We start from the raw sequence: 22,546 nt of genomic DNA, 5'->3' as shown, positions 1-22,546 counted from the left end.
ATCATCATGGCTCTTTGATGTTTGCCTCATGCTGGAGGGATGAACAGAAAAAGCACATCCCACAAGCAGCAAAAGTACCAAGTGCACTATCTGCTTCTGAGTGTTAGATAGCTAGTATGGCTTTAACAGAATACACGCCCCCTCGCTGTCTCATTGAAAGAAGATGGACAGGCATTCCTATTTCTGCTTTAATGTGTTTCTATGTTGCTGAGCTCAGGCTTAGCTTAACACCACAGGATATCAATCCAGCCTGCAACACGCGTGAGAACCCTGGCCTCTTGGTAGGAACAACATTTAGCAGCTCCATTAGAGGCAATGTCAGAAGGGCAAGCAGAAATCTGGAACTAAAGACGAAAACGCTGTGAAGGGTTCCTCACACAGAAAAGTGCCATGTCGGGATCCACGAGCCAGACTATGTTCTTGTACGCATTTACCACAAAAGATGTGCAGGCGTGTGGGATTTTTTCATAAAACAGTGGACAGAGAGAGAGAACAAATGCTTCTTTGCTCAGACGAGCCGATCACATAAAAGTCCTTGTGTATGCTTCATAGGACTTCTATGTACCAAAATCTCAGAACCAAAACAGTACTTAGTAAAACTCAACCAATAAAACATTTTGGGGAGAGATGGAAGATGGGTATTTTCCCCCTCACCATGAAGAAATTTCTAACGTTAATTCTCAAGAGATTGAGAAAATATGGCAGTAACTACCAAAGGGAACAAATGATTGCTGGGTTTTTCTTTTTTAATGTGACTATGATGTGGCCACTGTTATAATAAGCTCATAAAATTATGGGATATCCATTCATGCCCATTTCTACTCAATTAAAAATGGTTAACTGGGCTCAGAGATGCTTGGTCATATGGGATATGGAGTCACATGCCTGCATTGCTTCTGTGTGCAGTTTTTTAAAGTCAAGCCCAGCGTCCTGTGCAACGAACTCTATTATCACTCAAGTTACAAGTCCAGGCATGAAAGTGGTGACAAATATCGATGGTCTAAGGAAATTATACCTCAAAAAAAAAAAAGCCAATTAAAGATTTTTGCAAGCCTTCAGTGGGATGAAGAGTGTGACCTTGTCGTTTTACCTGAGCAAGTAAGAATTCCCTCAGCTATCTCGCCCTGCTGTAGGTGGTGAGCCACCCTTCTGCAGTCCTGGAGCTTCACATGAAGAAGCGAGGCTTCCAGATGGTTCCCGGACAGTACATCCTCATCCAGTGCCCATCCATATCCCCGCTGGAATGGCACCCCTTCACTCTCACCTCTGCTCCCCAGGAGGCCTTCTTCAGCGTGCACATCCGAGCCTCAGGAGACTGGACAGAGGCGCTGTTGAAAGCCTTTGGGGCAGAGGGGCAGGCCCCCAGTGAGCTCGGTAGCATGCCAAGGTGAGCCCTCCCAGGTCACTGTTACATTCAAGTCATGATACCTCAAACAGGAGAATATTTAAATGCATGGAGAAATTATCAGATCTGAGGATAGTTTTATACCAGGCTGCAAGCTTGAGTTCATTAAAAAAAAAAAAAAAAAAAGGAAGAAAGAAAGTCTTCATAAAAATGTATAATTTAAGATAAGTACATTTTTGTAAAAAATAAATAAATGTTCAACAAAAGTAGGCGATGATCCAGACAGAAGGAGCAATTTCCTTTCCAGATCCAAAAGCAGCTCTTGTCTAATTATGTACAGCATGCCATGAGTCAGACAACTGCCCCCCCTCTTCCCCCCACCAGCCCCCGCCACCGGCAGGAGCTCTCTCCCGTCAGACTGAGGTTTCAGACTGTGTTTGCGGAGGTTGATCTCCTGAAGAAGCATGTTCTACTCTGGTCATGCTGAACTTAACCCACACCATGTCTATATGTCTGCATGGTAACATAGAAGAGATGCATGTAGAGACTATTCATTGACAGCACCCTATTTTCAAATAAGGCCCTGGAGTTAGGGCTTCTTCATAGGAGCCCATACCACTACCCCCCTTCCGAAAAGCCTAAGCCATTTGACCCATGACCCTCGGTGAGTGGTAATGCCGTGGCTCCTTTAAGTGACCGAGCAGATGGATTCTCACTACTACAGGATCATCCAATAGTACAGGAAATCCATGAGTAGGGCCCCAGAAACATAGCATGGTACATGCTTAGGTGGGACTTCCTGAAGACGAGACGCTCTGCTCCTTCTCCTGGATCTTCGGAGCCTGCAACAGTGTCAGGCACATCAGGTTAACACCACAGGACAAAGTTAGCACCTTCAGCTCAGTATGTACTCTCTAGCTTGTTCAATTGGACAAATAATTTATTGGTGACAAAGTAAGCGCCATTACCAGGGTAAGGCATGAAATGAAATGAGCATATTGCCCCTCGCTCCCCCTCCCCAGGGAAGGCTGAGCTGTAACGTGTCACACTGGTCTTGTCTAATGGGGGGGGGAGGCGATGAATGATGCCCTTCCCATCCCCTACCGTTGTTAAGCCTCATACCTGCAGCCTACTTGTTATCCTTGCTTCTGCTCTGTATGTACCAATTACCTCGTCTGTCAAACGGTCTTCCCTTTCAATCTACCCACCAAAAGGGCTATGTGCTGTTTCCTTTCTGTGGAGTGTCACTGGGAGGCCTGATATGATCTGCTCTCCTGGGCCTTCCTGGGAACGTCTGCTCCATCCCCTTGTCCTCTTGGCCTTCCTCTATTTCTATAACAGACAGGTAAAATTATATGTGCTTACTGGGTAGAACACGGCTTTGAAGTACATGTACATCATATATACATATATACATATATATATGCTTTGTGTGCACATTATGTTTTATATGTACATTATGGTGTTAGATCTAGTGAACAGCTGTATTACTTTACAATGAACACTTTCACAATGAGAACACTTCAGGTCTCCTCACTTTGCATTTTTTCAAGATTGTAACCCGTCGTCACTGATTACTGTTACCTTGCTATACAATGTGATCTCTTCAGAGTGTCCCTCTTATCTGGGTATACTATGTCTCTTTTATTGACATCCCCCGCTCCCCTTTCCTCACTCCAAGCCCTCCCCAGATGACCGTCATTCTACTGTCCAATCCCACGAAAACATATTTTGATTACACTTAAGTGTGAAATCACAATAATACTTAATATTTAATGTAAGATTAGCTATTATATTCCATATTGCTCTTGATATAATGTGTAAGTGCCCAGAAAGTTACCATGCAAAGAAAGGCCAAGTACCCCAGAGAGGCTAATGGAAATGCTAGTTAGCAATGGCCCTCAGCTCAGAAAAATACGAAGAAGGCTGATGATATGAGACATCAAGGAGCAAACAAGACTCAGATGCTGCAAGACAAATGACTTCCTACTTTACGTTAAAAATCCAGGATCCAAATCAAAGGATGACATGCAAGTGAGCATGACAGCTAGTGTTTATTCAGAGCTCATACATACTATGAGTCTTATATGTAATATGCCATTTGCAAATGGGGAAAATCAAATTATTTTTCATTTTGTAGTTCTTTTAGATCCCCTCTTGTCTTATTGTTCTAGCTAAAACTTCAAGTCCTATATTGAATAGATATGGAAAGACTGGACAGCCTTGTCTTGTCCCTGGTTTTAATAGACTTGCTTTGAGTTTCTCTCCATTTAGTTTTATGTTGCCTATTGGCTTGCTGCAAATTGCCTTTATTATGTTTAGGTATGTCTCTTGTACCCTTGATCTCTCCAAGGCATTTATCGTGAAGGAGTATTGATTTTTACCTGCTGTATACGTGTGAGGACCCAAGTTCACATCCCCATAGACCCACATAAGACTTTGGGGTAGCATGGCAACCCACTTATAATCCCAGTACTCCTCAGGTAAACACAGGAGATCCTGGAGTCGGCTCCCTAGCCAGACTAGTCAAATCAGTGAGCTCTTAGTTCAAATAAAAGATACTACATCAGCTAGGCGTGGTGGCACACACTTGTAATCCCAGCACTCAGGAGACAGAGGCAAGGGGATCTCTATGTGTTCAAGGCCAGCCTGGTCTACAAAGCAAGTCCAGAACAGCCAAGGCTACACAGAGAAACCTTATCTTGAAAACAAAACAATCCTACATTGATATATATAAGGTGGAGAATGATCAAGGAAGACACATGACATTAACTGGCCTCTACATGCATGCATAAACACATTATGTGTACATGCCCCTACACACATACTGACATGTACACACATAATCACAGCACACACACTAAAGAAAATTTTCCAAAAAATACCTATTCCAATTGTAAGGGATAGAAAAATGTAGCCCTTTTCATGAATTGTCTCCAACATAACCCTACTCCACAGTATAACTAAGTGCTTTGCAGTTTGACATCGGAGCATGACCAGTCCTCAGGCAAGGGCAAGCAAGAGCTCTCAATTCTAAGCAATTAGAAATATATGTATATTTCTTTGGGACACAAGTATCCTTTGGACTTAATTGATATCTTCTTTTTTAATTTGTGTCAAATAAATCACTAATTACTAATAAAAAGAATCAACAACATGATATCTTAATCTTTGGGTAAAGTCACTATTTATCTAATTATAAAATAATCTACAGTAGGCTAAGATATTAGCACTTTCTGGTTAATGACCTTTTATTTTTATTCTTCTATTTCCATATATCAATACGTAATTAAGCTTTATTAATTAAGATTAACTCAAGAAGGGTTCATTTGAATTATTAGGAGGTCTGGGATATAGAATATTTTTAAATAAATCCATTTGAACTTCATGAACACATATTAAAGCCCAAATGGGTTAGCTCCCACACCCCACACACACACACACCATGCAGGTGACAGGCTGTCCTCTGGGGATGTTATGAATGACTTAGAAACCTTTTAATTAGCATATCTTTGTTCATATGTAAATGTGTACTTTTGGAATAGTAGGAGTTATTTAATACACCCTGCCTACTGAAGTGCTCTAAATATTCACTTTACAATTGATTCAACAAATAGTTATTGAACAGCTCTAGGCTGGGTCGTCAGCAAGGCACCAGATAAGCAATGAGCAAATACAGCCCTCTGTCCCACATCCATACACTTGGAAGCTTAGAGGTCATGATAGGCACAACCAAATCAGATGTGCACACATGGTATAAATGCTGATATCACAACTGCAGCAAGGAAGGATGGGGGCATCTCACCTAGTCACAGGGTCCAGGAGGACTTCCCAGGAGAAACAATGATTAGACAGGACCTAGGGGACAGGCTACCATTTAATCAAATAAAAAGAGGAGACATTGCAGCTAAGTATTCAATAGGAAAAGATGCTGTGGAGCAGAAGGTAATACTACACATTCAGGAAATAGAGCAAAAGCCAGCACGGAGAGCTGAGAAAAAGAAACAAGGGAGAATGTAGTGGCCATTCAATGTAAGACCGCCATTCAACAAACATGTTTTATCATCAGAAAGAAAAACTGCTAAGTAAAGGCAAACAATTTAATGCCCCTGGCCTGATAATCATAAAGGATTATTTTAAGCAAATATAACCTAAAATAGTGAGTTTTGCAAGTTGATCTTAACTGACAAGTTATTTCAAAATTATATTTATTTCAAACAAATCACTTCCATTAGACTATAATGGCATAAATGTATGAAAACATGTGATCAAACAAATGAAAACAAGGGGTGTTGCTGTGAAAAGAAAATGCAAATCATGTCTCCTTTGCCTTCAGCTAGTTGCTGAGGAAAAGAAAGTCAAGGAGGCTCCTAGTGTTGGTTTTGATTAGGTGAGCCACCACAGGATACTGCAGGCTTTGCCTTCCATAAACAGCACCTAGCCAGGTAGTCGAGGTAGTGTTCTTCCAGTGAGGTGGGCCCCACGTTCTAAAGCTTACCCAAGGTCCCTGAATAGAGCATTGTGTTGTGTGTGAGCATGTGCATGTGTGTGTGCATGTGTGTGAGTATGTGTGTGTGCGTGCGTGTGTGTGCATGCTCACAGGAAAGCCAGAAGTCAATGTCAGGTTGTTTCCCTGATTGCTTCTCCACATTATTTTTTTGAGGTAGAGTCTCTCAGGATAGACTGGCTACCCAGAGAGCTCCAAGGATCTGCCCGTCTCTGCTTTCCCAACACTGGGACAAGCTTGCTACCATACTTGGCTTTTTATATAGGCCCTAGGAATTGAACTGTGGTCCTGATGCTTACACAGCGTGCACCAAACCAACTAATCTATCCATCGCCCCTCCCCAAAGAGAGACTCTATAAATACCCCAGCAATCTTTCAGCCCACATTTGCTGACCCATCCTATAAGACCCACTGGCTTGTCATGTCTTTGTGTTCAAAAGGCAGGACATTCTGAAGGTCAACTAAACTGCATTGTGTGATTCCAGGCTGGTGGTGGACGGTCCTTTTGGAGGCTCACTGGCAGATGTGTTTCACTACCCCGTGAGTGTGTGCATTGCAACAGGAATTGGAGTCACACCCTTTGCCTCTCTTCTGAAGTCTGTGTGGTATACGTGTTGTGAGTCACAGAGCCTGCCTGGGCTGAGCAAGGTATGGAAAAATCATTAGTTCACCCTTCCATGGAGTGAAAGGTTCAACGTCCTTATATCTTTCATCTGCTGATTCTTGGGGAGGATTTTAATTAACTACGAGGGATAAACTCAAGGATCCTTAACTACACTTATGTTCTTAAAAATCTCCATTCAGTATTACATTTATGACCGGGGTTGTGTCTAATCTTGTTAAAGATGACAAGACATAAATTTTATTGCTTCATTGCCATTACAGGACATGTAATTGCTCATCTCAATAAAATGTGGACGGGCTGCGAATGGCTATGTGACTGGGCTGCAGTGAGTCATATTAGCAGCAGGGTCCCGCCCCCCGCCCCCCAATCTCCTTAGCTTCATTCTGTGGTTGCAAACGTCCAATTCCACATCTGCCTTCCATGGCCTCTACCAGGAGAACTTGTCAGTCTTCTCACAACTGTGCTGCCACTCTTTGTGGATTCTCGGGCTAGGGGTCTCCCGTCCTTTGTCCTATGCAGTATTAGATACCATCTCACACTTTGACCCGGCCAAGGTGATAGGAGCTTTCTTCTCCATTCCCTGAAGGTTTGATAATTGACTGTGTAAGGCAAACAACAGCAGACATATTACCCAGAGAAAAGAACGACATATGGCACGTTTAGAACCGGTCCTGTCCTGCCTGTATCTGCTTTGTGTGCCCTTTGGTTATGGTTTCCTCCTGGACTTAGGGACGATGCTGCAGTTAGTAAGTGGATCCCGGGTAGAGGCATTACTTTTGTTCTTATCGCTCTGATCAAAAACCTGATGAGAAACAAAGGAAGGAGGACTTGTTTGGGATCGTGACTTGAGGCTTTATCCAACACGGTAATAAAGATGTGGCAGTGGAAGGTCCTGTGGCAGTGGAAGAGCCACCTTAAGCAGAGGTTCTACAAGAATAGGGACCCAGTGACGAACCTTAAGCTCCTCCCCACAAGCAACTCAATTCTTCTAGGTAGGTCCAGCCTCCCAAAGATCCCACAACCTCTTAAAAGAGCTGAGGACCAACTGATCAAACACATGTGGGGAAACATGTTGCACGCAATATGCAGCACAGTATGTGTTCTACAGGACACTGGTTGTATGGCATGATCTGCTGGAGGGAATTCTGTGGCCACCTAAAACCTACAAAATGCTCCTACAGCAGTCCATGCCAGAAGATTCACGTCTGCTTCTCTTTCAAGCAAGGTCTGTAGAAAAAGAACCTCGAGGAGTCTTATTCCATTCTTCAAACCTCATTTAGCCAGGAATTGGGTTCTGTGAAGCACTGAGGGGAAAAATGCAACTCAAAGACCCCAAAATTGGTGTCTTCCCCACTAAGAATGAAGAGTAAAATTAGCCACTTCATCAGGTCGACAGTGACTGGTGCTTGACATCCATTTTTCATTTGATCTTTCAGCTGGTCTTCACAGCTGGGCATCAAGAGTTGGAACCCATGAGCCTGTGAGGAACATCTCACACACAGTCTACAGCACAGTATAGCAACAGCTCTTCTTCCTGGATGCAGAATCTGGTGTTTAAAAGAGTAGAGTGATTGTCCAACACACACACACAAATAATCGAAGGCAGAATACAGATCCAGGCCTATTCTATGACACAGTGGACACACAGTAGCCATGATACCACACAGCCCTGCAATCTCTCTCTCTCTCTCTCTCTCTCTCTCTCTCTCTCTCTCTCTCTCTCTCTCTCTCTCTCTCTCTCTCTCTCTCCCTCTCTCTTTCTCTCTCTCTCTCCTCTTCTCTTTCCATCTGTCACTCTCCTCTTTTTCTCTCTGTCTCTCTCCTCTTCTTTTTCTGTCTCTCTCACTCCTCTCTTTCTCTCTGTCTTTCCCTGCCTCTCTGCCTCTCCTCTTCTCTTTTTGTCTCTCTATCTCCTCTCTGTCTCTCTCTGTCTCTCTGTCTCTGTCTCTGTTTCTCTGTCTCTCTCATCTCTCTCTGTCTCTGTCTCTTTGTCTCTGTCTCTGTCTCTGTCTCTCTCTCTCTCTCTCTCTCTCTGTGTGTGTGTGTGTGTGTGTGTGTGTGTGTGTGTGTGTGTGTGTGTTGTCTGTGTATGTGTATATGCCCAAATACTGGCCCTCAGCCATCTTTACCTTTGTTTGAGGCAGGATCTCTCCTCTTTAAGCTATCTGGTCTATGAGCTTCTAGGGAATCTATTTGTCTTACTGGCATCCTCAAGTGCACACTGTCATGACTGGCTTTTTCTTGGTGTGTGACCTCAGGACCTCATAACCGCAAAGCAAGCACTTGGCTGACTTAACCATCTCCTCAGCTCCACTGTTTCTGATGAGAGAATCTACACCTGACCTCTGCTCTCCCAGAGGCTCTGCCTGCCTGAGCTATCACTAAAGAAACACTACCTGTAGAGCCTCCATTCGCCTCATTAGACTGGGGTTCCTAGTTCATCCAACAAAGTTTTAAGGAAACATATCAAATGTGAGTTATGGGAACTACAGAATTGCTGCGTGCATGTGTATCTAGGGATAGAAACATGAATCACACCTAACAGAGACATACGTAGACTGCTAGTGCTAGCAGAACCAACCTGGATTTATTGAGGACTTTCTACCCACCCAGTATAGAGCTGGGCATCGTGCATATCTTAGCTCATCCAATCTCTTTTAGGAAATCGCTATTTATTCCCATTTTACGGAAGACAAAACAAATGCCAATCTAAAGCTAACAAGAATGATAGAATAATCTTATTATTGTCTTAACTAAGGATAACTAATATCCTCAACGTACCAAAGAAGGACACAAAGCACAGGAAAAAAAAAAGGAAACAGTAGAATGAGAATTTGGATCTAGGTCCTTTTGGTACCCAGGCCACTCATTTTTAATTTTTTTTTTTTTTTTTTTTTTTGCTATTATGATGGAGGGTGCCACAGTTTGCCTGTATGGGTTAGAAGGCAACTATTAAGGGTTGGTTATCTGTATCCACTGTGGGTCAAGGGGCAAACCCAGGTCATCAGACTCCCGCAAGCACTTTCACCCGCAGAGCCATTCCGATGGTCCCAAGCCTCTTCCCTTCACAGTTTAGCAAAGTGAGCATAATGGCTGCTACTCTGTAGGTTTGAGTCGCACAGTGAAGCCTTGTTCCTCTCAGTCTTGCACAACTTCCATGATGCCTGAGCTGAGTCACCTCATACTTCACGCAGAGATGGTCTAATGCGTGAGCGTCACTTCCACTTCCTCACTCACGCAACATACAACCAAATAAGCCACCTTCTCTTGTACTGACATGCAAGCCTCTCACATCTGCCATAGGGATCCAGCCCACAACTGACTTAAAATAATGTCTCTTCTTCCCTGGCTGTAGGTTCAATTTTCTTAACCAATCTATTTTATTAACAACTTAGTGAGCGAGCATGCGTCACTTATAACCCGACTAACCAAAACAATAGGAAATGAGGATTAATGGACACAATAACAAAACCTTAAGGATATCAGTTCCGAGGAACGATTCTCCTGGCACAATCTGCAGGATTTCTTCTGCTGGAACCTGGAGTAACCAGAATCCGGAACCTCAGTAGGAGCCGGAGCCCTGAAGCCTTTCGTCGAGCGGTTCTCTCTAGGAGCGTCTCGAAGTGCAGCAATGAACACAGCAAAACTATCCCAAGTCTCCAAAAAGCCCCGCCTCCAGTTCTAGGTTCATTTATATACCTCCTCCCAGAGTCTGTTCATGGTATCTTTTCCAGCTGGCAACAATTAAGCTCCTGCAGGAGGTGGTTGCTCTTCTAGTGGATTAACCTCACCTGTTCTCTCACGAGACCACTCCAATCCCGCTCTTGGGATCCTAAAAATCAGGTTTATCTCTCCTTCACCTGGCCTCTTTGCGGTCCTACTGTATTAACTAGTTCCCTTCTTTATATTAACGTTCATAAAGCAATCACTCACTCTGAACACACTGTGAGCTCCTTACAGCTGCCCTATCTTCTTCATTAGTGAATACATTGTGTGTGTGTGTGTGCGCGTGCGCACGCGTGTGTGTGCACACACATGCACGTGCAGGTGAGCCACTGAGCACCAGAGTGTGTGATTCAGATTTCCGCTTCTATGTTAAAAGAAGTGGTGCCCCTATATTACTCAGAGTTTAGGCTGAAAATCATGCTTAAGACCAAACTGGATCAGTCTGGCTAGTCACAGGGTTACGAAGTTTGCATGTGTGAGTGTGTGTGTGTGTGTGTGTGTGTGTGTGTGTGTGTGCGCGCGCGCGCGCGCGCGCGTGCGGGCACGTGCGCATGCGTGTACAGCTATCATCAGGCTTATGCAACTAATATTTGTCAGAGCCGCCTACATGCTTTTGAGACATAAATACTATCCCCTCCACTGAGCTGTCAGCATCTGTATAATTTTGAAAGCGCCGCAGCAGAGCCAAGTGGTATGCACTTATCTGACAGCAGATTCACGATTTCAGGACTAGGCTCCAGCTTCCAGATTCTTCTTTTTCATTACAAGATGAGAGGAAAAGAGCATAGAAACTCAGAACGAAAAATTTCGGTGTCAATCGTTAACTGCAATTAAGTAGGATTTTTCTCCTCTGGATGCAAGAAAAGAATCTGGCACAAAGGTGCGTGTTGCTGTGCCCGAGCCTCAAGCTGTGACTGCACAGCAGAAAGAAACCACTGCTGCAATGTTTCTCCATTGTCACCACTGTACACAGCAGCTCTTTCTGCTGCTCCTGCTCTTCCTGTTTCCTCCTCTTCTTCCTCCTCTATTTCCTCGTGTTCCTCCTCTTCCTTCCTCCATTGGTGCTTGGAGTCTGGGCTTCTCACTTTAGTTCGGATTGGCGTGGAAGTCAGTACACGGTGCAGGCTGGCCTTGAACAGCTAGCAGTCATCCTGCCTCTGCCTCTTACACACTAAGATTACAGATGTAGGTCACTGTGTCCAGCTACGCAGTAGCTTCTTCCTCCTTCCCCTTTGCTGTGCAATTCTAACATCCGTCTAGGTAAAGGCAATCTCATACCCAATAAGGTGGAGGTTGGGTCTTTGAAAGCTATAAAGGGGCACTGTCTATTTGAAGCAAACATTTTAAAATGTCTTTCTCTTTGTCTTTGTATTGAAAGAGGCTAGGGAGATGAGCCAATGGATAAAGTGTTTGAGTTCCCAGAAGGCCCAGAAATCCAAGTCTGGTAATGTGTGTCATTGTTCGTACTGTGAGAAGGAAGGCGGAGAGAGAAGGTGCCTTAGATGGTCACGGGCCAACTTGCCTTGAGTACAGAGACCGTTAATGACCACCCTGACTGTAAACAAAGCAGAAGGTGACAACCAGACCTAAGATTGTTCTTGGACCTCCACACACTCATGCATCTGCATTTGTATAGCCAAACACCCATGCATGCACACACACACACACACACACACACACACACATGCACTACACAATGATAATAGTTTACAATTAAAGATGGAGAGGAAAGAGAAAGCGACAAATTACCACAAGGAGGTAAAAAAAACAAAAAAACAAAAAAAATCCCACCATGAGCACAATGGTGCTTTGCTTGAAGAAAGGGAAAATAAAAGCTGTGCTGCATTAAAGAGATATTTTTTTTAACACCGAAGTAAGAGTGACTAAGTTGAAAGGAGATGAGAGCAGTGGCCCCGTGGGGCGAGGGAAGAGATGAAAGTGGGTGCGAAGTCTCTGTGCAACGTGGAGGAAGCCATGTGCTGAGGGTGCAAATGCCCTGCGGTGGTAAGCTTCTCCACCTCCTGGCTAACGGCTGTGATTAATTCTACATCACAGTCAATTCACGGAAAGAACTCTTGTAAAAGTTAGGACAGTTTGCTTGTGCAAACTGTCAAAATGATGAATGAAATAGGTGTGTGGGTGGGGGAGGGGGGAGAGTGCTGACATAAATATATTGGCTTGCACATTTTAGTTCTCTTAATATCACCTCCGTGTAGACGGCTCTGAGGGAAGTGCCAACTGGGAGATTTGGTTCATTTTCTTAACTGCATATGTAATCTTCAGAATACAATAAAATAGATTATAGAAAAGCTGAGATAATCTAATTCCTTCATAATTGTCTCTCTTCATCAGCTCAATAATAGATAACAGTGATAATGGGTATTTATAGCGGGTCCCATGCAAAACGGCCTTTGGGTTTCTAACCTAATATAATAAGCAGATAATTCAAATAAAAAGACAGCACAGGCCAGTGGGAACAAGGAAGAGAGGCCAAGAAAGAAAAAAAAAATCCATACTCTACTTAAAGATATTAATAAACAAAGAGGGGGGCCTTCTCCCTTTCCTAATGAATGAAAAATGCATTTAATTTAATCGGTTTGCTTTGAGAAATCATTTACTCGCACTCTCCCTCACACTGGAGCTCTGGCTACTCCTAAAACTGATCACCTCTCCGAGCCACAGAAATCAGCAATCAATTAAGCAGGGTGGCTAAGGCCACGTTCCCTTCTCCTAAGCACATATAGGCACCCTACTTTCAATTAGGTGACCTCAAAGGACTCCAGTGCCCCACTAGAGCTTACTCTTGTCCTATGGGAAAGTGACAGTCCTAACACTTGCAGTGCCTTGATTTATTAACCATACAGGCTTTGTGATCCTTCTCTTTGTATATATTAAAAAAAAAGATTTAAATAAAATATGTAGCAAATACCTACCTTTATTGATCTCACTTCCCAAATTAAACACATCCCCCTAAGTCCTTAGGGGGTCTTCATGAAGCATGTCTCATGCTATTACTTTTCAATATTTCACATAGTAAATGGAGTTTTTCACATATACGCGTGTACGCGTACCAAGGAAGGAGAGGAGGCTGTGAGGTTTGCTTTGGTTTGGGCTTCCATTGTAACATGGCTTAAAGCTCTCGTCTTGCTTTATGTTTTTATTTTTGCTTTGAGATAGGGTCTTACTGTGTAGACCAAGCTAGCCTCAAACCCACAAAGATCAACCTGCCTCTTCCTGCCAAGGGAAGAGCTGTGCATGCATGGATAAAGTGGCTGTTTTTACATATGTGAATGTGTGTGTGCCAAGGAGAGAGAGAGAGAGAGAGAGAGGAGGTTGTGCCGTTTGTATTAGAGGCATGTGCCACCCCACCCAGCTGTATCTCATTTTATTTGGGGGCCTTTGAGTAAGCCATAGAACACTAGCCCACTGTCTAGATAATCATTCTACCACTGGTGAATGTCTCAGTAAGGATTATTAACTATAATTAGAGCAGTCCAAAAGATGTCTAGTCATGGGTCAGATGAGAACGTAGTAATAAAGTTCTAAGACAGTTAACATGCAGGATAATGGCTTCAAGAATAAGAATCGTATGGATGAAAAGTGATTTACAATGGCTGACCTCAGTCTTATTAATGCTACACCAGAAAAAAATAATCTTACAGTTTTATTGCTTTAAAGCTGTACGTTTTGCATATTGGAGAGTCTTACAAAGGAAAAGAAATTTGTTCTCCTGTTATTTTGTCTCTTCTATACTCTTGAATTCATTCAGGATTACTTTGACAATAGCAACAGCAAAATGGAACCTGGAAAATAATAGCAGCTATTTATTGGGAGATAGTACGCGGTCTAGATGGCGTTTGCAGGCTCTGTCTTCCTAGGGATAAACGTTTTTATCTTTCATAGTTGTCACTATGCAGAGTCGCCATCCCAGAGTGGGCACAGAGACTCTCTTTGTCCTACCTCTTAAAGATGGTGTGGGGACAGAGGTGTGCTTCCTGCATGGAAGTAGAGCACACTAGCTACCCACTGCCCTGTTCCTTGAGAAATGGCGGCGATCAAAATGGTAGGAAGGAGGCCCCCTGTGGAATGCTGCCAAGGGGGCTCTGCACACACGGAGCCAAAGGTGCGCTTTCCCTGGTGAAGGCAATCCTCTTGAAAAACTAGGTCATTTGATTCATACTGAAGTTTCCATTCTAAGGCTGGCCCCTTAAAATCAAGGCTTTGCCTTCCTTCCACAGCCATCTCTAAAATTTCTTAGCCGACAGAAAAGGACCTAGGAAGACCAGGGCCCCTCTGTTCTGTGGTATAAATACACTGTACCTAGTTTGTTCACTTCTCCAAGTAACAAGAGGAGAGTCCTGGTATTGGCAGATATCTTAGCACTTATGGCAGCCCTTAAACACGAACCAGAAGCTTCACGGGGCCATAGTCACAGAAACCTCATGAATGATGCTGCTCTTTAGCTACACAGCCTGCCCCAGTTCCACGGTGCCTACACAGTAAAACCCGGATCCCAGCACAGGTCATAAAGCCTGGGGACCCATTGTTTCTAGTAGAGGCGTGCTGCTCATCCCCACATCTCCATGTCCCTCTAGACACCGGCCTTCTTTGCAGTGGGTTATAAGCAAGTAAATAGATAAGTTAAATAAATAATTTTCCCATTTGTTCTTGAGAAACCCATTTTGGGCGTGAAGAATCACATCTTAGATATGGAACTGAGCTGTTGCACGGGCTTCTGAGATGGTATAGCCTGAAAATATTACACTCAGACTGGGGAGTCCATGAGGCCAAATGTGTGTGTGTGTGTGTGTGTGTGTATGTGTGTGTGTGTGTGTGTGTGTGTGTATGTGTATATATATATATACAAATTTTTTGCAAAGATCCATCTCCTACTGACTAGATCATTTTGACTGTTACACAAGTGTTACTGACGGACCTTTATTGAGGAGCCTGGGCTTTGGAGCATGGAAATGAGTTGAGACAGGACAGAGTACACCATTATGTAGTAGCTCAGACCCGGGCTTCCAAGATGGACAGAGCAGAGTTGGGTCAGGTCCTTAGTGCCCACAAAGGGTGGAACAGTAAAGGCCTGTGCTAGGCCACGTGCCCAGAGAACCTTACGATTACAGAATGAATTCCTGGATGACCTGAGCCTACACTGTCTCTACAAGAATGTAGGGTAGCTTTTGTTGTAACGGAAGTTCAGAACTTTATTTTACTGACTTTCTGCTTAATAAAAATCTTTAACCTTGGGTATTTGACACCTCTAGTATCCACTGTGGAGTTCTCAAGGCCACGCTTTGTGCAAGGAGCTGATTTTAAGTTTGTTTTATTTTTGGAGACAAAGGTGGGGAAGGCACAGATCACAGGGCCGCAGCCCATTGTTTAGGACATTTGTTCTTCCACTGACCATGTCCTTTCTCCTGGGCCAAATACAGGGGTGGAATTCTGATGCCTCCTCACAGTAAGTGTCCCCACCATTAGAAACATGAAAGCAAGTCAAAGTAAATACCCCTTTCTTCTGTTCAAAGTCTCCTCTTTCTTTTGTCTGCCTGAAGCACTTCTACGGGGCCAATGCACTTTCCCTCCATTGTCTCTTGCACCAAAGATGCCAGTGTCCCCATAAGTCAATTATGGAGGGGAAAACTCACAAGGCAACGGCAAGGAAGAAAAGGCATGAAAGGCCTCACAAACTCTAAGAACATTGGCACACTGCTATGCCATGAGAAAGCAAGGGCAGGAATAATTTCTATTTGAAAAAAATATTAGAGTGTGGAGAAAGCTAAGCTGTGGACATATTTTCAGGTAAGGCCAGAACAGGCTTTGAAACTACAGTTTTTATTGCTATTATTATTTATTGTTGTTGTTGTTGTTGTTGGAACACCGAGGTTAAAAAAAAAAAAAAAAAAAAAAAAACATTGACTGCTCAGAGCTTAATGAACTCTTATGGGAGCTTGGAAGATAATGATGAAAGAAATGTAGATTGTGGAGGCACTGCTCCTGAGGTTTCAGAAGATAGCAAGGATGTAATTAATAACTAGACTATGGGCCATTGGTGTGATATTATGGCTAAGAATTGTGATTGCTGGTCATGCTGGAGCTGAAGAAACAGCTGTGATTGTCAAAAAGCTGGGATTCCACTGAGGTGAAGCCTTCCGCACTTGACTAGGATGGTCGACGCTGGCCCTCTGGGGCTAAGGAATCAGCTACCATTAGAAGATACGAGCATCACTGAGGTGAAATCTTCTAGGAAGTGTTTCCTCAGGGTCAGCTCACAGAAGCTGTGGTCCACAGCTGCATCTCAAGCTGGTAGCTGAACCAGCAACGTGTAAGAGTGGTTTTGGAGGCTTAAAAGATGCCAGATCGGGGAGCCGTGAAAAGTGGCGAAAGCGCACATTGTCAGCCAGCGTCAGAGTCCCTGAAGAGAGGTCATTAGTGAAGGTACAGCCTTAGCTGCAGTGGAATGGAAGCCCCAGGATATGGGAGATTCCAAGACTAGGAGACTCTGAGCCTAAGCCTGAGGTAAGCCCTGTGTGCTGAGGCTGCCCAAGCCCCCTGGAACCTATAAGATCATGAATGAATCCTAAATTTGTGGCGTAGAACTGCAGACCTTGGATTTATACTGTAGAATTTGTGGTTTGCTTTGATCTGGTTGGGTTCCCCCCCCCCCCCCGTTGTATTTTTTTCCTTTTTTTTTTTTTAAATAGATTTGTTTCTCACATAATATATCTTGACCATAATTTCCTCTCCCTCTACTCCTCCCAGTCCCTCCCCTCTCCCCCTCCCATCTAGAACCACTCCCTTTCTGTTTCTCATTCAAAAAGAACAAGCTTCTAATTGATAATAATAAAATACAACAAAATAAAATAAAATAAGAAAAGGAGCCTGAAGTCGTCACCTCCTGGAGCCAGGTGGGACTTCCAGTGAAGGGAAGGAGACACCAACCCATCCATAAAACCTTCAGCCCAAAATTTGTCTTGTCTATAAGAAGTGTAGGGATAAAGATGGAGCAGAGATAGAGGGAATGGCAAACCAATGTCTGGCCGAACTTGAGACCCACCCCACTGGAGAGAGCCAACCCCTGACACTACTATTGATACTCTGCTATGCTTACAGACAGAAGCTAGCATAACTGCCATCTGAGAGGCTTCATCCAATAGCTGATGGAAACAGATGTAGAGACCCACAGCCGAACAGTAGGCTGAGCTCGGGGAGGTTTGTAGAAGAGTGGGAGGGAGGATTGAGGGAGACCTACATAATAAACTAACTGCACTGATCTGTAGAAGGTCCATGGAGGCTCACAGACTGAACCACCAACCAAAGAGCATGCATGGGCTGGACCTAGACCCCATACACATATCTTGCAGATGTGCAGCTTGGTCATCATGTCCCTCTAACAATGGGAATAGATTCTGTCTCTGACTCTGTTGCCTGCCTTTGGCTCCCTTTCCCCTACCTAGGCTGCCTTGTCTAACCTCAGTGGAAGAGGATGCCCTTAGTCCTGCTGTGACTTGAGGTGCCAGTGTAGGTTGGCACCTCCTGGGGGCCTCCCCTTCTCTGAGGAGAAGAAGAGGGGAGAAGAGAGAGGGGCCTGGGATTAGGCTGTAAAGTGAATAAATAAATTAATTTTAAAAAGAATGTTATTGTTAAGAATTAAAGATCTCTACATTGTCTAAAAAATATGTTAAAACTGAGTATGAGTTCAAATATTTAAATAAAGATAACTGGAACTCTTAAAAATATAATAAGATAAAACAAAAACTATTGAATCAAAATTAAACAAGACAAACAAACCAACAGAAGGAAAAGAGCCCAAGAGAAGGCACAAGAATCCTAGACCCACTCACTAGCACACTTAGGAATCCCATCAAAATCACTAAACTGGAACCCATAATATATATATATACACAGACCTGGCACAGACCAGTGCTGACCAGTGCAGGCTCTGTGCATGCTGCTTCAATGCCTGTGAAAGAGCCTTGTCTTCTTGTGCCCTCTATGTCCTCTTTCTGCCTCCTCTCTTCTGTAGAGTTCCCTGAGCTCTGAGAGGAGGAATTTGATGAAGACATTCTGGGATGAATGTTTCAAAGTCTGTGTGTGTGTGTGTATGTGTGTGTGTGTGTGTGTGTGCACGCGTGCACGTGCACATGCGCACGCACCTATGGGTCTTTGTGTTTGCTCTCATATGCTGCAGGAGGAAGCTTCCTTGATGATGGCTGGGCAAAGCACTGATCTGTGAGTATAGCAGAGTGCCATCAAGAGTCATTTTATTGTTACACTTTTCTATTTTTGTTTTTTGTTTAAGACCAACATTTGGTCCCTGGTCTATCTAGTCTCTGGTTCTTGGTCCCGCCAATCAGTGTTGGGCATGGATTCCAATGTGTGGAGTGGGCCTTAAGTCAAATCAGTTATTGGTTGGTTGCCACCTTAAGCTTTGTGCCACCATTGCCCTAGCATACCTCGCATGTGGTATATCATTGTAGATCAAAGAGTTTGTGGCTGGCTTGGTGTTTATATTTCTCTTTGGTAGTGTGCAGCATACCTTCCTGTATCAAAGACACTGAAACACAGGAGTAAAGGTTCTATGTGGGAGTCATTTTGACTTTTCCATATTCAATGAGTTGCGTAAGTGTTGTCTTCAGCAATGAGACCTTGCTGTCAGATTATGAAGAGCATTTGAATGTCTTGGCATCAGCCTGGGCTGTTTGGACATTCCCATGAGACCCCCCTTTGGCCAACAACTCAATTATATTTTACCCAATCCTGGTACTGGAAGCTTCATTTGGTGACAGGAGATGGCCACTTGGGACTCTGTCTCCCCTAAAATTTGGTGATTTCATTTAGATCACCTTCATATATGTAAATATCTTAGAAATTTTCTACTGTGTTATATTTCCATACAACCTTCAAATTAATTGTAGCTGTCTCCCTGTACTCCCTCCCTCTTCCTCCTCCCCTTCTCCTTCCCCACTTGATCCTCCTGTTCCATCCCACCCGTCCATCCATAATTTTCTATTCTAGCTCCTTTTCCTAATGAGATCTGTTTTTACCCTCTAGCCTCTTATTTTATGTCCACCTTCTTTAGCTCTATGGATTGTAGCTTGGTTATAATTAATTTAAAGCTAATATGGATATATGAGAGAATACACATCATTTGTCCTGGGTATGGGATACCTCACTCAGGATAATAATTTTTTAGTTTCATCCATTTGACTACAAGTTTCATGACACCCCTTTTTTTTTTTTTTTTTTTTTTTATGGCTGAGTGATACTCCATTGTGTAAATGTGCCACATTTTCTTTATCCAGTCTTCTGTTGAGGGCCATCTAGGTTGCTTCCAGTTTCTGGATTCTTATGATTAGGGCAGCAATGGACATGGTTGAGCAAGTGTCTTATGATATAACAGAGTATCCTTTGGGTATATGCCCAAGAGTGGCATAGCTGGATCTTGAGGTAAATCAATTCCCATCTTCCTGGAGAACCTCCACACTGATCTCCAAGTTTAAACTCCCACCACCAGTGGATGAGTGTTCCCATTACTCCATATCCTGATATTTTTAGACCAGTTCTTCCCTTTTGCAATATAGCATTTATAATTTGTTTATAGTTTTATCAAAGCTCACTATTAAGAGATTTTTGGCTTTTAAAGAGACATTAAATGTTTTAAACCATTGGAATTTTTAAGGACTGTGGAACTTTTAAATTCAAGTGGTGGTTTTTATATTATGTTTCTTTTTTAATGTATACATTTATATTATTACACATGAATAAAATATCAGACTGTGTTTTATAATTTAATACTAATGAGATCTTAGGGACAAGATAGAAAAGTTATGCCTTAATAGTGGTATATTTGTGTTGACAAGGGATGGAATGCCTTGGTTAGGCTTAATCAACTTGACACAGCTGGAAGTCATCTGAAAGGAGAAAATCCAAATGAGGAATTGACTGGATCAGGTTAGTCTGTGACCACATCGCTGAGAGATTGTTTTGACTATTGATTGGTGCAGGACGGCCCAGCCCACTGTGGCCAGATGGACTATATAAAAAGGCTAGCTCAGCATGAGCCAGTGGGTGAGTCAGAGAGCAAGCTAGCCATGGTTCCTCCATGGTTCCTGCTTCAAGATTCTGCTTGGGTTCTTGCCTTGATTTACCTCAATAATGGAACGTGACATGAAAAGCCAGGAAAACACTGCACTGTGGCACTTTTGAGTTGCGTGTTTTATCACAGCAACAGGATGAAACTAGAGCAGCATCTGACACCTTCTTCCCTCCACGGCTCCATCTCAGTGAGGTCTCCCTTCCACCAGAGTCAATATTGTGACCCTTCCCAGATTGCCTTGTTCCTGCACCGCACTAATTACCATCAACATATCCTGTACTTTATTTACATATACATCACCTGCCTTCTCCAGGACTCAAACTCCACGAGGATGGGAGCTAGGTATATGTATGTGTATGTGTATATGGTGTTTATGTATATGTGTATGTATATATGTGTGTGTGTATATGTGTATATATGTGTGCATATAGGTGTATATGGTGTGTATGTGTATGTATGTATGTATGTATGTATGTATGTATGTATGTGTGTGAGTCTACCTGTCTGCCTCTCTGTCTTGTTCACCACCATTGTTTCAGAGTGTAATCTGATCTCTACCAGGTTACATAAGCATTGTGTAAATATTTGTGAGCCAGTGAGTGAGTAGATGGGTACCGCCTTCTGTTCATGAGGACTCTCAGGATGTTCAACAGAAGGAGCTCTAGGCCCTGCCTTGCTTTGAAGCTACCTGGAGGGACTATGGGCTACACACTCCGAGGAGGGATGGCAGACAGGAAGATGGGAAAAGTCTTTGGGGGATGGTAATTGTACTTAAGGTCTAAGGCAGTGGTTCTCAACCGTCCTAATGCATCAGCCCTTTAACACAGCTCCTCACGTTGTGGTGGCCTCCAACCATACATTATTTTGTTGCTGCTTCATAGCTGTAATTTTGCTACTATTAGGAATCATAGTGTAAATATCTGATATGCAAGATTTCTGATATGCAACCCCCTAAAAAAAGGGATGGAGAACCACAGGTTGAGAACCACTGGTTTAAGGGATTTCTCCTTCGATTAAAATTTTCAGTTTTGATCTGAGCAGGAGCTACCCAGGAAATATGCGACTTCTGGTTGTGAGAGGGTCTTAGAGCTCCTCTCCAGTTCTTCCTAACTGCTAATGTCACAAGTCCTTGCACACATCTGAGAGGAATCAGCAAGATAATCTGCCTTGAAATACCTTCTGTGATTTTTCTTTTCCTTGTGATGCTAATTAAATCTCATTTATAAATCTGATTATATGACGGCAAGGTTGCAGGCTGAGAGAGAGAGAGAGAGAGAGAGAGAGAGAGAGAGAGAGAGAGAGAGAGAGAGGGGCAAACACCAGCCATTGGAGAGTATGTGACAAGTTGTAATAACCAAACAGCATCTGGAGTGGAGACCAGGCCCTATGGACACTGTGGAGCCCCACTAATGTCCACTGATGTCCCTTCGGGTGGCAGCTGAGAGTAGAGCTGTGATGGGGGATATCCATAGAATAAATAGATTTGTCTCCTGAGCTTTCTAACACAAAGCACAGAGCTAAGCCTTTTTAGCAAACCCAAACTGCTTCTTGTCACCTGCCATTTGCTCAACACAGAGACGGTGTTTTTAAATAAATAAATAAATAAATAAAAAACAAGAACAAATCCTCTTCCCAGAAACAATTTCACTGCATCAGTCGGCACATAGGCACAGCCTCCACCCACCAGCTTCTGAGGACACTGATATCTCTCACTGAGAAGAAATTTCTTTCTTGTGAGACTTCGTTCTGTGATTACCATAATCTCCACTCTCTAGAGGTTGTGGCTGGCGAAGTGGATTAATGCAGGAGCCTTTGGGGCGGGGGTGGCGGGTGGGGGGGTGGCGTCTCTGGAGAAAAGAGTTGAAATCTCAGGCTTAGGTCATAAGTAAAGATGAAGGGGGCTGGTCTAGCGGCTTATCCCCTTTGGGGAGCAATGAAAGGCACAGCTAGTTGTGATTATTAATCTTGTTCCGAAGAAGCCCGGCCAGAAGTGTGGAAAGTTGATCCTCATCCAAAGAGGTTGGCACAGCCCACGGAAACCCTGACTCCTTGAATTCACTCTGGGCCTTTTCAAACACAATGGAATTTTTTCCCCAAAAGAAATCACAGTGTGACGGTTTGTTCACTGGTAGAGAAAAGCATGTGATTTAGCAGAAGTGCCCATTCGGGCTAAAATAATTTAATGGGCATAAAGTAGTCGTGATTATGAGTATATTATGAACAAGGGAACAGATATGCCCT

The 22,546-nt window shown here is 43.4% G+C and overlaps 1 protein-coding gene across 1 annotated transcript in view; it reads left to right on the top strand.

Annotated features, from left to right (window-relative positions):
• The window catches only part of Nox3 (NADPH oxidase 3), a 60,141-nt gene that overhangs the window by 23,058 nt on the left and 14,537 nt on the right, over nucleotides 1-22,546 (top strand). The window contains exons 9-10 of the mRNA XM_051164106.1: nucleotides 1,134-1,387; nucleotides 6,338-6,500. Coding sequence (XP_051020063.1) covers nucleotides 1,134-1,387; nucleotides 6,338-6,500 — 417 coding nt within the window. The remainder of the gene's footprint in view (nucleotides 1-1,133; nucleotides 1,388-6,337; nucleotides 6,501-22,546) is intronic.

This window comes from Acomys russatus, chromosome 21 (assembly GCF_903995435.1).
Source record: "Acomys russatus chromosome 21, mAcoRus1.1, whole genome shotgun sequence".
Taxonomy (NCBI): domain Eukaryota; kingdom Metazoa; phylum Chordata; class Mammalia; order Rodentia; family Muridae; genus Acomys; species Acomys russatus.
This window is presented reverse-complemented; position numbering and strand designations above follow the sequence as displayed.